The sequence below is a fragment of the Anoplopoma fimbria genome, chromosome 17 (genome assembly GCF_027596085.1).
Source record: "Anoplopoma fimbria isolate UVic2021 breed Golden Eagle Sablefish chromosome 17, Afim_UVic_2022, whole genome shotgun sequence".
NCBI classification, from domain to species: domain Eukaryota; kingdom Metazoa; phylum Chordata; class Actinopteri; order Perciformes; family Anoplopomatidae; genus Anoplopoma; species Anoplopoma fimbria.
In genome coordinates this window covers 7,792,483-7,807,849 of record NC_072465.1, presented here as the reverse complement: position 1 = coordinate 7,807,849, position 15,367 = coordinate 7,792,483, and the positions used below count along the sequence as shown (strand labels likewise).

The 15,367-nt window shown below is 42.3% G+C and overlaps 1 protein-coding gene across 1 annotated transcript in view; it reads right to left on the bottom strand.

Moving 5' to 3' along the window:
• The window catches only part of gxylt2 (glucoside xylosyltransferase 2), an 18,284-nt gene extending 4,799 nt beyond the window's left edge, over positions 1-13,485 (bottom strand). Inside the window, exons 1-3 of the mRNA XM_054616962.1 lie at positions 13,018-13,485; positions 5,664-5,862; positions 4,412-4,543 (exon numbers count right to left, since the gene is read on the bottom strand). Of these exons, the coding sequence (XP_054472937.1) occupies positions 4,412-4,543; positions 5,664-5,862; positions 13,018-13,328 (642 nt within the window). The 5' untranslated portion in view covers positions 13,329-13,485. The remainder of the gene's footprint in view (positions 1-4,411; positions 4,544-5,663; positions 5,863-13,017) is intronic.
• Positions 13,486-15,367: the final 1,882 nt, after the last annotated feature.

Below are 15,367 nucleotides of genomic sequence, written 5' to 3'. Positions count from 1 at the left end.
CAGAAATGTAGAACTTTTTGCAAATTTATTAAAAAAGAAAAACTGAAATATCACATGGTCATAAGTATTCAGACCCTTTGCTGTGACACTCATATTTAACTCACATGCTGTCCATTTCTTCTGATCCTCCTTGAGATGGTTCTACTCCTTCATTGGAGTCCAGCTGTGTTTAATTAAACTGATTGGACTTGATTAGGAAAGGCACACACCTGTCTATATAAGACCTTACAGCTCACAGTGCATGTCAGAACAAATGAGAATCATGAGGTCGAAGGAACTGCCCAAGGAGCTCAGAGACAGAATTGTGGCAAGGCACAGATCTGGCCAAGGTTACAAAAGAATTTCTGCAGCACTCAAGGTTCCTAAAAGCACAGTGGCCTCCATAATCCTTAAATGGAAGAAGTATGGGATGACCAGAACTCTTCCTAGACCTGGCCGTCCAGCCAAACTGAGCAATTGTGGGAGAAGAGCCTTGGTGAGAGAGGTAAAGAAGAACCCAAAGATCACTGTGGCTGAGCTCCAGAGATGCAGTAGGGAGATGGGAGAAAGTTCCACAAAGTCAACTATCACTGCAGCCCTCCACCAGTCGGGGCTTTATGGCAGAGTGGCCCGACGGAAGCCTCTCCTCAGTGCAAGACATATGAAAGCCTGCATAGAGTTTGCCAAAAAACACATGGAGGACTCCCAAACTATGAGAAATAAGATTCTCTGGTCTGATGAGACCAAGATTGAACTTTTTGGCGTTAATTCTAAGCGGCATGTGTGGAGAAAACCAGGCACTGCTCATCACCTGCCCAATACAATCCCAACAGTGAAACATGGTGGTGGCAGCATCATGCTATGGGGGTGTTTTTCAGCTGCAGGGACAGGACGACTGGTTGCAATTGAAGGAAAGATGAATGCGGCCAAGTACAGAGATATCCTGGAAGAACCAGAAGAACAAGAGCCAGAGCCCTGACCTAAACCCAATTGAGCATCTCTGGAGAGACCTGAAAATGGCTGTCCACCAACGTTCACCATCCAACCTGACAGAACTGGAGAGGATCTGCAAGGAAGAATGGCAGAGGATCCCCAAATCCAGGTGTGAGAAACTTGTTGCATCATTCCCAAGAAGACTCATGGCTGTACTAGCTCAAAAGGGTGCTTCTACTCAATACTGAGCAAAGGGTCTGAATACTTATTTGTTTTTTTTATAAATTTGCAAAAAGTTCTACATTTCTGTTTTTTTCTGTCAAGATGGGTTGCTGAGTGTACATTAATGAGAAAAAAAAATGAACTTTTTCGATTTTAGCAAATGGCTGCAATGAAACAAAGGGTGAAAAATTTAAAGGGGTCTGAATACTTTCCGTACCCACTGTATATTCATGACCATGATCGTTCATCTAAAGAAATACTATGAAATGAAAAATTCATTGTTTTCCCACGGTGACATAGTACACTGTTAGGTGCACCTCCTCTTTGGCACAAACAGCTTGCTCTCCCAGACAGCAACTCACATATTAATAAAACATAACTATAAAATATGCAGAAAGCATCAAGGGGTTCAGTTCAGATCAGATCAACGCAATGTCTGAGATATAAAGTGGGATTCAACATCAAACAAACCCTGAAGCTTCAGTATTTTCATAACACTGCCGACTTGATGACTTTCTTGGTAGATTTATGGACTTTTGGACCAAGTGCTGCTGGCTACCTTTATTGGAAAAGAGTTGGCAACACTGGGCAGGCCTTTTGGTTGGATGACTTTAAAAACATAGCGTACTCTTACTCGTACTCTTCCTACTCTCGTGTTGGTTTCTCAACATTACCAAACAGAGCTGTTTCAACAGCCTCATTTGATGTGTGTACATCCACAGCTCTGCATATGGTTCCACACTAATCATTTCCCCCAGTTCAGAAAGGGCTGACAACCTCAGATTTGAGAATTTAGAGTTAATAATACTGGTTTGATGTGATTTGTCGAATAATTCACATATCATCATACATAACAGTTGGGATGCAGTGGGAAGTGACTTCCTAGTATATAGTATAAGGAGAGAGCACATTATGTACTCATAAGTATTACATAATGTCACAGAGTGCACTAGTCACAATAGACCATTTAGAATATGCAACAGACAGAGGTTCACAGTTACAACGAAGCTAACTGGGATGATGAGGTGTAGGGTAAAGACAGGAGCACTTAAAAGCCATTGGGTAGAGCTTAACCAAGTCACAATGCTGCAGTGTGTTCCGACCAAGGACTGCTCTGGTTCTGCTGGAATTATGTTGCCGACAGCAGCGAGGAGCGGGTACTGGTGTGTGTGACAAAGCAGCAATCGATACCGACAAGCCCAAACAGAGCAGTAACCCGCTGCTCAAACAGCCTCATTTTACATGTGTGCGTTTCCAAATTTCCATTTCCAAATTAACAAAATTGTAATTAACCTCAATGAAGTGGTATTGATTTTCTTTCACGTTTTTATGCAAGGAATTGCAATTTATAAAAGGCCCACAAACAGTAGGATAGAAAGGAGAGAGAAAGAACGTGGCTGGCACCAGTCCAGACCTCCAGATCCAAGTGTGTCCCTCGGGACAGGTCAGCTGCTGGTCCTCCCCCTCTGCTCCCCCGTGCCTACAAACCAGCCCACTGCCTGATTCTCTACTTACTCAGAACATGGGGAGGTGGAAAATCTGGTGGTGAATGAACTGCTGAATGCAGCACAATCATTTATTTTTTCTTTTTAATTCCATAGTTGAAATAAGTGGCAAAGAAAAAAAATAAAACTCTGACGTGTTCAAAAAAATGTACTCTGTGTAATTGCTGCAGGCCATTTGCAGTTTGCCTTGCGGTCCAGCAAAGGGTCTTACTCACAGCTTGACCTACTACATGCCCGCAGTAAACTTTTAAGATCAGTGGAAGATTGTAACCAAGTACATTTACTTTAATATAATTTCAATGTTCTTTCAATTTACTTGAATATTTCCCTTTAATGCAACTTTATATTTATTCTACTCTACATTTCTGAGGGACATATTGTAGCTTTAGTTTACAGGCATCATCCCAATAATTGATGGAGAACAGTGGATTCAAAAGAAGAACCAATGACAATGGCTAGAAAACCTTAAAGTGGCCATATTATGCTTTTCCACTTTTTCCCTCTTCTTTAGTGTGTTATATATATTTTTGTACATGTAAAAGGTCCCTAGAGTGTAAAACCTGAAGTCCACGCCTAAAAGGAGTTACCTTCCCCCTCAGAATCACTGCTCCTGATCTGCCTGAAACAGCTCGATTGAATTCTCTCCTTCACTTCCGTAATATCATGAGGTCACAATGTAACGGAAGTCACGCGTTTAGTTTACATGTAAAGTCAATGCACAGACGCGAATATACGCGAGTAGATGCGAACTCGAGCCTGGCGGCGCGAATGAGGCGAAATCGCGAAATTCGCCTTATTCGCTTCATTCACTCGATTCGCGCAAGTTGAAGTATTTCAACTCCGGCGAAAAATTTGCATGACGTAGTGTTGCGAAAGCCAATCAGCGTTGAGATTCTCCTCCTGTCACTCTGTCATCGATCCGAGCTCCGTTCACAAAACAAGCATATTAAAAGTGATTTCCTTGTCGTCTTGCAGAGAGAACTAACAAAACATGAATTCTGACTTTTTACAAACAACCATCATTGTGTTGTTATTTCGGCATCCCTTTTTGTACATTTATTGCAATAAAATCACAGTAAAATTGTTTATTTTCGGTCCATACAGCTGTAGTAAACGAGCCGACGTGTGGCTTGCTGGATTCAGTGAATACGGATTAATGTTATGAACCAGACAAGACGGCGTTGAGTTTCCCTGGATATCTGGGACTGCCACAACAAGTATAAAGCAGAAATAGTAGTTATTTCTTCCATGGTTGATGGCGGAAATAAATAGCTGAGTTGAAAGAGTTTTCGTTGGAGATAAGCCCCTTCCCCTCTGCAGCGAGTCTAGCGCGAATGAAGCGAATAAACACAAATGGACCTGCGAGTTAACTGACACGAAGACGCGTTGCAAAAATTTGCTTCGCTTTTGGTGTGAACGCGGCATTAGAGCCAGAGAAAGCACCTATGGATCTGCCTTACCTGCAATGTGTTCATTACACAGTCAGTAAGCTTATTAAGTTATTTCAATGAACACCAGCAGAAAAAGAAAATCAATGGCCGTCACTCGGTGAAATTACTGGATTCAGCCTCTGGAGATCGCTTGTTAGGTAAATCTTGCAGAAAAAGTGTGAAATCGTCAATAATCACAGTAATGAATTATCTATAACCATGTGCTGGAATGAAATGAAAGGGTGGGGGAAATGAAACAAATTGATGACATTTGTTCTTAACATCGGTTTAGGACATTATGCACGGTGAGGATATGAGAGGAGATAAGTGCTGCTGGCTTACGGGGAGGAAAAGTCTCTGAGCAGCACAGGGCTTGAAGAGCTTCTTCCACTCGTCGGCGTTCCCCACGGAGAAGGTGATGGGGTAGATCCTGTGCTGGAACTTGGCGGACACGGAGCGGGGCCACTGGTTCAGCTGGGGGAAAAACGGCGACACATTTTATACAGAGGAATTGTGTTACTAACTTCTTAAAAGGTTGGATTAAGGAAAAGTGGGTGTGAGAAACAGCCATTATCAAAACTACTCTGAAAGCTTATCACTCTCTTTTCACAGAGTTATTGACATTAAATGTCTCATAAAAGAGTGTCCATTTGACGCGATGAAGCCATGTTTCAAACTGCTGTGTTTCTGCACAAAACGCAAGCAACAGCCAGCTGTTGTTTGATAAAAAGCTACAACCTAAACAAGAAAGAAATTCTCTTAAACTCCACAGTGTGTCGTCGAAGCTTGCGTTATTCAACCTGTTAGGTGCCGAGTTCCCTCCATAATCATCAGTTTGGCCCTGAAACGTGATGGAGCGCTGCGAGGCCATCTGCAGCGTTTGTGCCGAAGAGGATAAGAAATCAAAGGTGATTATGGACAAACCTATCTCCCTCAACACACGGTCACCATGTCTTTTTACACTGTGGCTGTACATAAGATCCTCGCTGTGCATACCCAGCATATGTGCCCTATTATCTAGCATAACTCCCTGTCTCCCACCAGGGGATTTTTTTTTTTTTTTTTTTTTTAAACACACTGGCAATGATTTCCCGCTCCACATGACGGCAAGCTCACAGGTTTAGGGTTCGGATTCAAAATCTGTTCAAGGTGCCTCAGGCGCTGTTTAAGGTCCATTAATAGACGTGATGTTAATAGACTGTTAGTTGCCATATCAGTGGAGCTAATCAAAATCCCGCCAGGCACCTCTGTTAAGGTGACTTTGAAGTGATGCATGGTGCTGGAGAAAAAAAAAGCAGGGTGTCTTGGAGATATATTACACCCCAGCCTTGAGATAAAAGGGTTATATGTCTGTACTAGGGGGAGTCAGAGTTAAAACTGCTCTGATCTTGATATCATCTATTACAATGGGGGAGGGGGGGTTAACATGCGCTGGATTATATGGGAAGTCAGAGGACTCACTAAAGAAGTGTAAAAGAAACCAAAAGGAGTGGCGCTTAAAGCAAAAGTCACGGCGGCTACCCTTTTGATCTTTTTGTAGAAAAACCCTGCACTGTATATATTTGGGCATCTGGGGCCACTGGAGGGTTCTTACCCTTTCTTCAAACTGCGGAGCCAAAGGGTCCTCTGCAAAAATGTGAAACGTGATCCTCTTGAGGCTGAACAGGAGGGCTGATTTGACCATGGTGAGGGTCTCGTCCAGACGATTCCCACAGGCAACCACAGCCAGGTGCATGACCTCCTCCGCCCGTTTGCGCTTGGTCACAGGTCGGGCCACGATACTCCGCCGTTTGCTGGAACAGACATGCAAAAGCTGGGATGAAAAAGTGCCAGGAGTCTAGTACAAGGAAGGGGAACAGAAAATGTGCAATAGATTGTTTAAACTGAACACATTTCCATTAGAGTATTTTTTCAATGCAACAATAAGGACAGGGGGATACAAATGGACCCCATTCAGTGAACAAATGATGTAGCCTACAACAATGTTTTTTGATCTAAATGGGCCAAGGCCATGTGTTGGGAAAGTGGCGGGGGTTTGGATCACTGATTACACAAACCTTGTTTCCTTCACTCGTCGCCTGCACTGTAAATTGGCCTTCGTGCTGCAGTGCTTGTGAAGAGCAATTTGTACTCAACAAGAGACGTACTGAACCAAGTAAAAGAACAGAAATAGAAACTGTATTTCAACACCTCCATAGTGGATTTGACCAATATGGACGTTTTGATGGTTGATAATCAACACAAAACATAGCCTTTATCCGCTTCACTGCAGCGCTATCATGCTTGTATTAAAGATAACATTCAGACATTTTTTCTGGTTGCATAATCCGTCAAAGAGAAAATGTTGTGCATTGCTTACACACGTCTTAGTAATTCAGCCTGACATATTTCAATGACAACATAACTGACAATTTTAGTTTTAGGCATTTGAAAAAAATCACAGTTGCTCATCATGTAAATATAGACTCTGTGTGATATAATAAAAGGATAGAAGTAGGGCTGACCTACTTGAGTTTTATAACTATAATCTTTTTCAGACGAATATTGTGAGAACAATTTTAAAAGCAATGGTTATACAAACAAAAAAACTCGACATGTATCGACTTGAGCTAATGCTTACGTTAGCAAACTGACAGGACCACAGTTTTCACAGAAAGAGCAGAGATGTTACAGTTATAAGCTCAAAACAATGATATTAGCTTAAAAGTTTGACTGGAAGATAACTACTGTCTGCCAGCCATTGGTCATTTTACACTCAACAACGAGCGTGCTAGCAAACAATTATGTTAGTTATACAGTCACTAACAAAGAGGCTTGTGCAATTTGCATTCTTTTAAAAACAATTAAATTGTTTAGCCTTGAAGTAAAATGAGACACTGGAAATTTTGCGAAACAGTAAAGCAAGTAAAGTTTACAAGATAATGATAAATGCTCAAACATAATGTAACAGTAGCACAAGTAGAAAAAATCCAGCGAAACGGTTGAATTACGTTTACTAATGTTTGCTAACGCTAGCAAACATAAGCTACTGGTCATACTAGACAAAGTAAGGCTGTAGAGGCAAAACCCCTGAGTCTATTGAAGTAAGGATGTGTTTTGCTGCCTAATAATTTAACTTTTCATTTGTAAGAGTAAGAATGTTTTTGGTCTTTGTACAAAGACTGTGCCGTAAAGTGTGTTTTATGTGCAGAATCTGGCCCGAATTTTGCAGCAGAATGAATTCAGGTTAAGATCTTTCCATAGACATCCAGAAAATGTATCTGTTGAAAACACTTCCACTTTAGACCTAATCCATCCTGTCTCAGAGCAAAGCGGCACATGGAAGCTCTCATCACCTGTCAACATGTTACTGTTGAACAGTAATGGCACGCCACTTCATGGACACGCCGGAAGCACAGAAATTCATTTTTGGACTTTATGAGAATCAAGACAGGTATAACAAGCAACGCATTCAAGGAAATAGCAGATCATTACTTTCATCCTCCTGTCAGACAGACAAGGTGAAATATCAGGGATTTTTCTCAAAGACATCAGTGCCTTCATTCATTGTTCACACACACACACACACACACACACACACACACACACACACACACACACACACACACACACACACACACACACACACACACACACACACACACACACACACACACACACACACACACACACACACACACACACACACACAACCACTCCTTTTCTTTTGTAGCTCCGCTAAATTCCCACGGGACTTTGTTTTTCCGTGCTCAAAGGCAAGGAGGTCCTTTATCTGATGTAAAAAAGTGCTCTCTCTGCAGAGCTAGTAGTGCTGTTGTGTTAAAATACACTCAGCAGTGCAGAGTATCTCCCACCACGATACGGAAACATTTGAACAATGGGGGGAGCCTTAAGCAGAGGCCGACATCGTATACTTGTCCTCCACGTACACACGCTCCATGGGGCTGGTTGTAACAACAGCATGTTCAACATAAATGTTGTCATAGCCGTAGGGAGAGAAGACTGGCACATAAAAAAAAAACAAAAAAAAACAGAGAAGCTTTTATTTTCAGCATGCAGTGTTATTTTGGGAGAACAGTGGAAGGTAAATGTTTTTTACCAGCAAAGACTGCATATTCTAAAAGGCATGCATCTCCTCTGAGCCTGGAGGAAGCAGCCATAAAAACGATTGGGAAGGGTGAAGAGTGAAATTTGACAGGTGGGGTTTGCAGGGCGGCCTCCGAGCGTGACACTTCGTTTTCTGCATGGCTGAGGGACAATGATGGACCGCAGATTAGGATGAACGAGAAGGTGCTGAGAAATCTGTCCGCCGCGCTTCAAAAGGGCCGATACTCTGTCAAGGTTGTTGAACACACATTCCTATTCTCCCGCGGAAATTGCAATCCATACCTCCTACACCGTGGGGTGTAATTACGTCGCACTTAGTCGTGCAAAATAAATGCCCTTGGAATGATTTCTGTGGAAAATTGCACAGACAAAAGATAAACACAAATTCCTTTTGTTGCACTAAGCATTGGGCTGCACACATGATGTTTTGTGTCATGGCACCGTTCCCCACATCTGGAAGCAGTCAAAAAAAAAAAAAAAAAAAAAAAGCAGAGAGGAGGTACAAAAGGATTGAATTCATTACTGGCTGTAGAGTGAGCACATGAGGAACCCTCTGCCTGCCTACAAAGCACCACAGCCAACCCTTTTAAATCATGTGAGGGGAGGGGGTAAAAAAAGCAGCACCTTTGAAGATGATGTCAAAGAAAAATGTACATGTACAGAGTGAAGAACCAGAGTACAAAGTACCCCAAAAACACCTTGATGGCATTTAATTAATCAGCATATTGGGTCATTTGGTGGGCTTGTATCCAGCATGTTTACTTTGGTTTAAACCAGTGGGCTTCAAGACCATTGAACTGAACATGTTCCCATCATTCCCTCCCTCTATAGGGGGATGGACCAGAGTGCTGTTTTTTCTAAATGTAATGCCACATGTCAATGAAACCTAGAGAGGATTCTTCAGACCGATTCAACACGATGCCAAGACGTGGCAAAGCAGAGGGAATTCAGAAACGTCAGCAAAGATGTGGTGATAAGTCAAAAACAGTTGTGGATGAAGCTCTGGCCCGCTGTTTCTAATTTACATGTGAAGCAGATTATCTGTTTTCATTCCTGTAGCCTTTTGGGATGATTTACAAACATCAGGATGTCCAGCTGAACCGCCAAAAAAACAAATATCCCTCCAACTCCAACTCTTTATTCAGCCAAGATGTGCTCATTTAACTTGATGACATTGTGTATACAGGCTTTATAAGGGATCACTGAAATATGTACCAAAAAAACGTAAATCATCTAAGAGACCACGTGTTGATCATCAGGTATTGAATCCAAGACTGTACAGAATAAGTGGACGAAGTCACCATGACTTCACCCATTGGTTTGTAGACTACAGTTTTGTTCGATATTTTGGCTGTTGCCAGTTTGTTGTTTTGCAACGAGAATTAACACAAGAGGGTGGAGTTATGTACAACCTGGCAAAGACAACATAAACTTTCATACACTGAAAAGAAACAGTGAAAAGGATTAAAGTTGCAAGACGACACAGAACTCCCAGATCGGACATTGCTGTGGTAGCGACCTGTCAATAACAAGGTTTGCCACGCCCTAAAGCATACCCTCATTTATAGTCTATTTTACTCTAAATGGGACAATCATTTCCAAATGAACATCATGCTGTATTGAAGAAGACTTGAAACTAGCAATTAAGACCATAAACTCACGTTTACAATGTTTACTGAGGTAAAAAAGTCGGAGGTAGGGTCATTTTCTCATAGAATTCTATACAATCAGACTTCTTTTTGCATCCAGAGGAGTCACCCCCTAATGACCATAAGAAAGAATGCAAGTTCAAGACACTTCGTCATTGGCTTCACTTTTTAGACCAGGAGGTTGCCGCCTGTACTGAATACTAAATACTAAAATACTAAAGACTTCAATTGGATCTGCATCTTAGCCAAACATGTATTCTCAAAAGCGAGTTCCACTTGAAAAGCTTGGGTAGTGAGTCAAACTGTAAGCTCAACCTTGCTAGAAATGTTCAATGCCACAATGGATGTACAGCTCGTATAGAGAGTGTCTTTGGCATGGCAAACTAGAGCTGGTCATTAAGAGGACCTGCACACCGATGTGCGTTACTGCGGGGGATGTTAGCGCCGATGCATCAGGATTGGCTTCGCAGATCAATACATTCAGCTAATCAATTAATCAATTCATTGTTTCAACATTTCCTGGATCAGTAACTGTTAAGAAAAGGCTATCTTCAAGAAAAACATAAGGCATGATTTGTCACTTTTTGAGCTCTGACTCTCAAATCCTGCTCCTTAGAAACCATTTTTTCCCCAGGCACGTCTTTTCTATCGCTCTACTTTCTCCCTCCACAGCCTCTATATGTCATTCACCAGTAAATTAAAAAGTGAGTTAGCTAGTCTAACAGGCAGATTTAACTGCCCCTGATGAGGCTCACACAAGCACCCCCTCCAACCGCGTCAGGGGCTGCACAGGCAAGCGTGGAGATTTCAAAACACTCCCAGCAGAGAGAGTGTTCAGTCATGCAAGATGACATTTTTATAGCTATGCATAATGCCACGGAGAGAGAGTGACTTCTTTACTGCGAGGAGCACTGCTGAACTGTATTTGAAGCAACAGGGCAAGGGGATTTGTTTCGACACAAAGTATCTGCCCCATCTAATCCTGCAGATGCAGGACTTAATTCAAGGTAACAAAGCAGCTAGAGGGGATACATCTGTATTATTCTGCATTTGAAAAATGATACTGAAGGTGATGAATTGATGAGAGTGAAGGAATGTGCAACTTACAGGTAAAGGAACTGTTGTGACGATTATACATCACAGGTTTTGATGTCTAGGGCTGCATCCGACACGCTTTTATTATCAGTTATAGACATTTTTGATCAATCGATCAATCGAGCCTTCAAATTGATTGTTTGTCCGACAATCAGTCCCAAAACCCAAAGATATTCAATTGAAACCATTTAAAACAGAAAAAGCAGTAAAAACGCACATTTGTGAATCTGCAACCAGCAAGTGTTTGGTGTTTTCTTGTAGACTAACTTTCTGTCATTTCACTATTTGATTAATCAACTAAAGATGTTTGGCTCAAATCCGTATGATCTGCGTTTGTTTTACCCGCCACAGCCTACGGTGTATGTTTTTTTATCTGTCTGGAGGGGAGGGGGGATCTCTATTTTAGGCCACAGGAAGTAGTGTGATGTGTCAAGAGGAAATGATATGATTGGGAACAACGGGGATGTTTGTCTATAAAGCATGCCGCGCAGGAAATCTGTCCTCCCCCCAGATTCACGGACGAATAAGAGTGTCTGAGGCAAAGATACACACCTATATGATCTGTTTTATGCAAAGGTCAGTGGGAATTATAGAGGTCACAATAGATCAATCATTCAGCCCTAATAAGTGTACACTTATTATCCCTATGATCCACTTTAACAGAGCATTGGTTTTCACTATTTTCTGCCAAGGCTTGCATGTGTTTTGCCAGAAAACTACACCCTATTGTTTGGATCCCTCTTGCTTTTCTACTCCCAACCATCTGATTAGCTCATGCAATTAAATGGGAGAAAGTTTTCTTTGGAGGCTTTGGCCAGATGCTCAGTGTCTTTCCCCTAATCGCAGCCGTCAGTCTGGAGCGCTCTCCAAACCTGGTAGAGTGTTTTTTTCTTCTCCTTCTTCTTTCTTTTCGGCCACCGGCGACCCCTTCCACCCCATTTCCCTTATCAGTGCTGAGCACACATGGAGGAGCGTGGTTTCTGGGAGGACGCAAAAAGGTCCTTTCTCAATGTGACGCCTTGATGGCTTTTATCTAGCAAACAGCGTCCCCAAACCTCCAGTCTGGCTTTGGAGTAGAAAACATATTACTGACTCCACAACAGCGTTGTGGCTATTATGGCATTGCTGGCATTCGGCCCAGCGGGGGGAAGAAACGCAAGGGATGTGCGAGGCTGGAATTAGAAAGCTGGAAGACATAATAAAAAATGAAGACAACAAAAAAAGCTCCCATCCTTGAACAGAAATAGCAACTGACAAAATCTGCCTTTTATTTAAGTCTGCAAAGAGATGGTGACTCAATCAGATCATCTGCCAGTGTGCAGATTCTCTTTTTCACACCTGACAAGCTTTTCACTCCCACATTAGATTGTTTTTGGCAGACTTTGACGAGACAACGGTCAACAGGATGTGTGTCCGTTTTCCGTCATTCCCAGTAACATCTCACCAGTGAAATTATGTTAACACGCCACCCAATTCATTCTGTGCTCGTTTGCATTCCCTATTAATGTCAGTTTATGTCTTTCAAGGTGACCTTTCCCCCCCTTCAAAGCACCAGAGGACTACATTAAAAGGCCTCAATAAAAAGGGTCAAATGATCAAGAGTTAGAGGTCAGCTTGTTATTACTCATTCTGTTGAGCTGTTGTCCTCTCTGCAAATACTGCCAATATTTCCACCCAATCACATTAGTCATGGTCTGTGCTCACATTTCAGCCTAGACATTTGAGCAGCCCCTAAAAAAAAAAAAAAAAAAAAAAAAAAAAAAAATAAATCATAATGCACGTTAAATTCAGCCAAGCCGCAGATATATGCCCATATGCAAGTGTCCCTTGACAGATCAGGCTATTGTAAAAAAAAAAAAAAAAAAGCCAGCGTCCGTGTAGCACAATGTGGGGCTGTTTGATGGAGGGAGGAGGTCGATTAAACGCTGACACACGCACTCTTTTTAACTTCCCAACGACAGGAAAGACCAGATTCAGCCACGCAAAGTAGTTAACGATGCTTTTTTGCGTTTGCACAAATGGAACTAGGCTTTGAGGGGCTCATCGAGGCTGTGGATCGACTGAGAGGAGGAGGAAAGACACTAACTCGCCCCTCACCTCTTTGCATTCGCGCTGGCCCGTCTGTTGATCGCTCTCCCCTCTTTCCGTCCCCCGAGAGGCTCTTCCGCACGCACGCCGACTCCCCCGGCGGACGATTTCTTCGTAAACTTCGCGGCGACATCGCGTCCGGGCTCGGGGGGCGACCTGGAAGAGTTGCCATCCTCCTCCTCCTCCTGCTGCTGCTGCTGCTGCTGCTCCACAACTTCTTTGAGCAGCGGATCGTCCGCGGCGTTGCCCCCCAAAAAGTACAAAAGTAGGAAAACTCCGAAACACACGGCGATCACAACTACTTTGCAGTGGATCCGCATGGTGAGAGCAACTTGTTGCGCTTGGGAGAGGCAGACGGGACCCCGCTCATGACTGCGGCCGGGGGAGAGCAGCCCGAGTTGACATTTTGTCCCCGCTCCCCGCTCGCATTTTCCTGCAGATGATGATGGAGAGTGGAGAGAGGAGCGTCTGCACGTCCATGGAGGATTACACAGCGGAGGCGGGGCTTCTACGGCGTTACCGTAATCACGGTTATAATACCGCACTGGTATATTGTAATTACTATGTAGGGGCGGAAATGTGTTCTGTTGTAGGAGATGGATATTTATATTTTTTGAATGTAATATCTGTGTTTATCAAAATGTTTGAATTATTCACACAGTAAGTTTTTGTAAGAGATGCTCATTAAAATGTAATTACATCAGATGTCCTGCTGCTGTCAGGTTGCACAACCAGCTCTGCTCCCAGTAGATCACATGGCACTAGAAACCTCTGCAAAACAAATACACTGTGCAATACAATAGTTATAATAGTTTCTGTCTGTATATATAATATTTCAGTTACTGTGGATTCTTTACTGTTTTTTACAGTTTTTTTGTTGCTCATTTGCTTATTTATAATACTTATTTTCTATCTTGTTTTTTTTACTATGTCTCTTGTTTGCACTATCCTCTATGCTGCTGTAATCCTGTAAATTTCCCCGCTGGAGGACTAATAAAGGATTATCTTATTTTATCTTCATTTGTAAAGCAGTAATTGCCATCATGTGCTGGTCAAGTGACCACAAAGTAGTGTTGTTATATGATTTATTTCTGCAGATCCTACATAAAACTTGAATCAGTTTGAAGGCATCATAATGACCCTTTATTGTCTTTTCAAAGGGGATGTTTAGGCGATATCTTCTCGTTTTCAAAATAAAGTTTTGTCCTTGTAGTTTGCAATTATGAATCTTTGCAGTCACTTCAAACAGAGGCTTTGATTTAGTGTCCTGTGACCCCTTGGGCTCTCAAGCCTGTGTCCTCTAGGCCTGTTCTATGAATCTGTGCCACAGTGGGAAAATGAAGAGATTCAAAATACTACTACCTTAGCGGCTGTGGCTCAGTGGAGAGCAGGGTCGTCCTCCAATCAGAGGATCGGCGGTTCGATCCCTGGCTCCGGCAGTCCATGTCGATGTGTCCTTGGGCAAGACACTTAACCCTGAGTTGCTCCCGAAGGCTGTGCCATCGGTGTATGAATGGGTGTGAATGATTAGAGAGACCCTGATGGGCAGGTGGCACCTTGCATGGTAGCCCCTGTCATCAGTGTATGAATGGGTATGAAAGGGTGAATGATTAGTAATGTAAAAGCGCTTTGAGTGGTCGGAAGACTAGAAAAGCGCTATACAAGTACAGTCCATTTACCATTTTTGCAAAATGTGCTTAAGTATAGGTTGCTCAATATGCTGTAGAATGGCCTGTGTGGCATCACTGAGTAGGCAGCATTTTCACGTTGTGGCTATTGGAGCTGTTGTTAATTTGAACTACTTCTACTTTTGGGTACACATATTTTATATGCTAGTAGCAGAGTAACTAGTAACTTAAACTGTCAACTTAAGCTGTCAAATGAATTTAACAGAGTAAAAACTACAATGTTCCTCCATGGAATATTGTAAAGTAGACGTATAAAGTAGATTCAAAAGGAAAGAGTCAAGTGAAGTACAAGTACTTCTAAATTGCATTTAAGTAGCTACACTAATTGAGTAAATGTAAAGTCACATGCCACCGTCACTGCACTCCTGATAATGGATTTTCATTGATGAAGGTTTAAGATGTGTTTGTTTTGTTTTTTCTATTCTTAATTCATGCATTAACTTGTTAAAGTGGGAAAACTAAACTATTTGGAATTGTAGCCTTTTCCCTTCTCACCTCCCCAAAGACCTTTAGCCCTTGAACTCAACTTGGGGAGCAATGTGGGCCACTTCTTGTAATTAACCACTGTCATTGCCAGACTGAGAGATCCTGATATTTTTTTTTATTTCCATTAAGGTATGTCTTGAGAAAAAAATAAATATATGCATTTTGTCAGAACCTTTTTGTTGCCA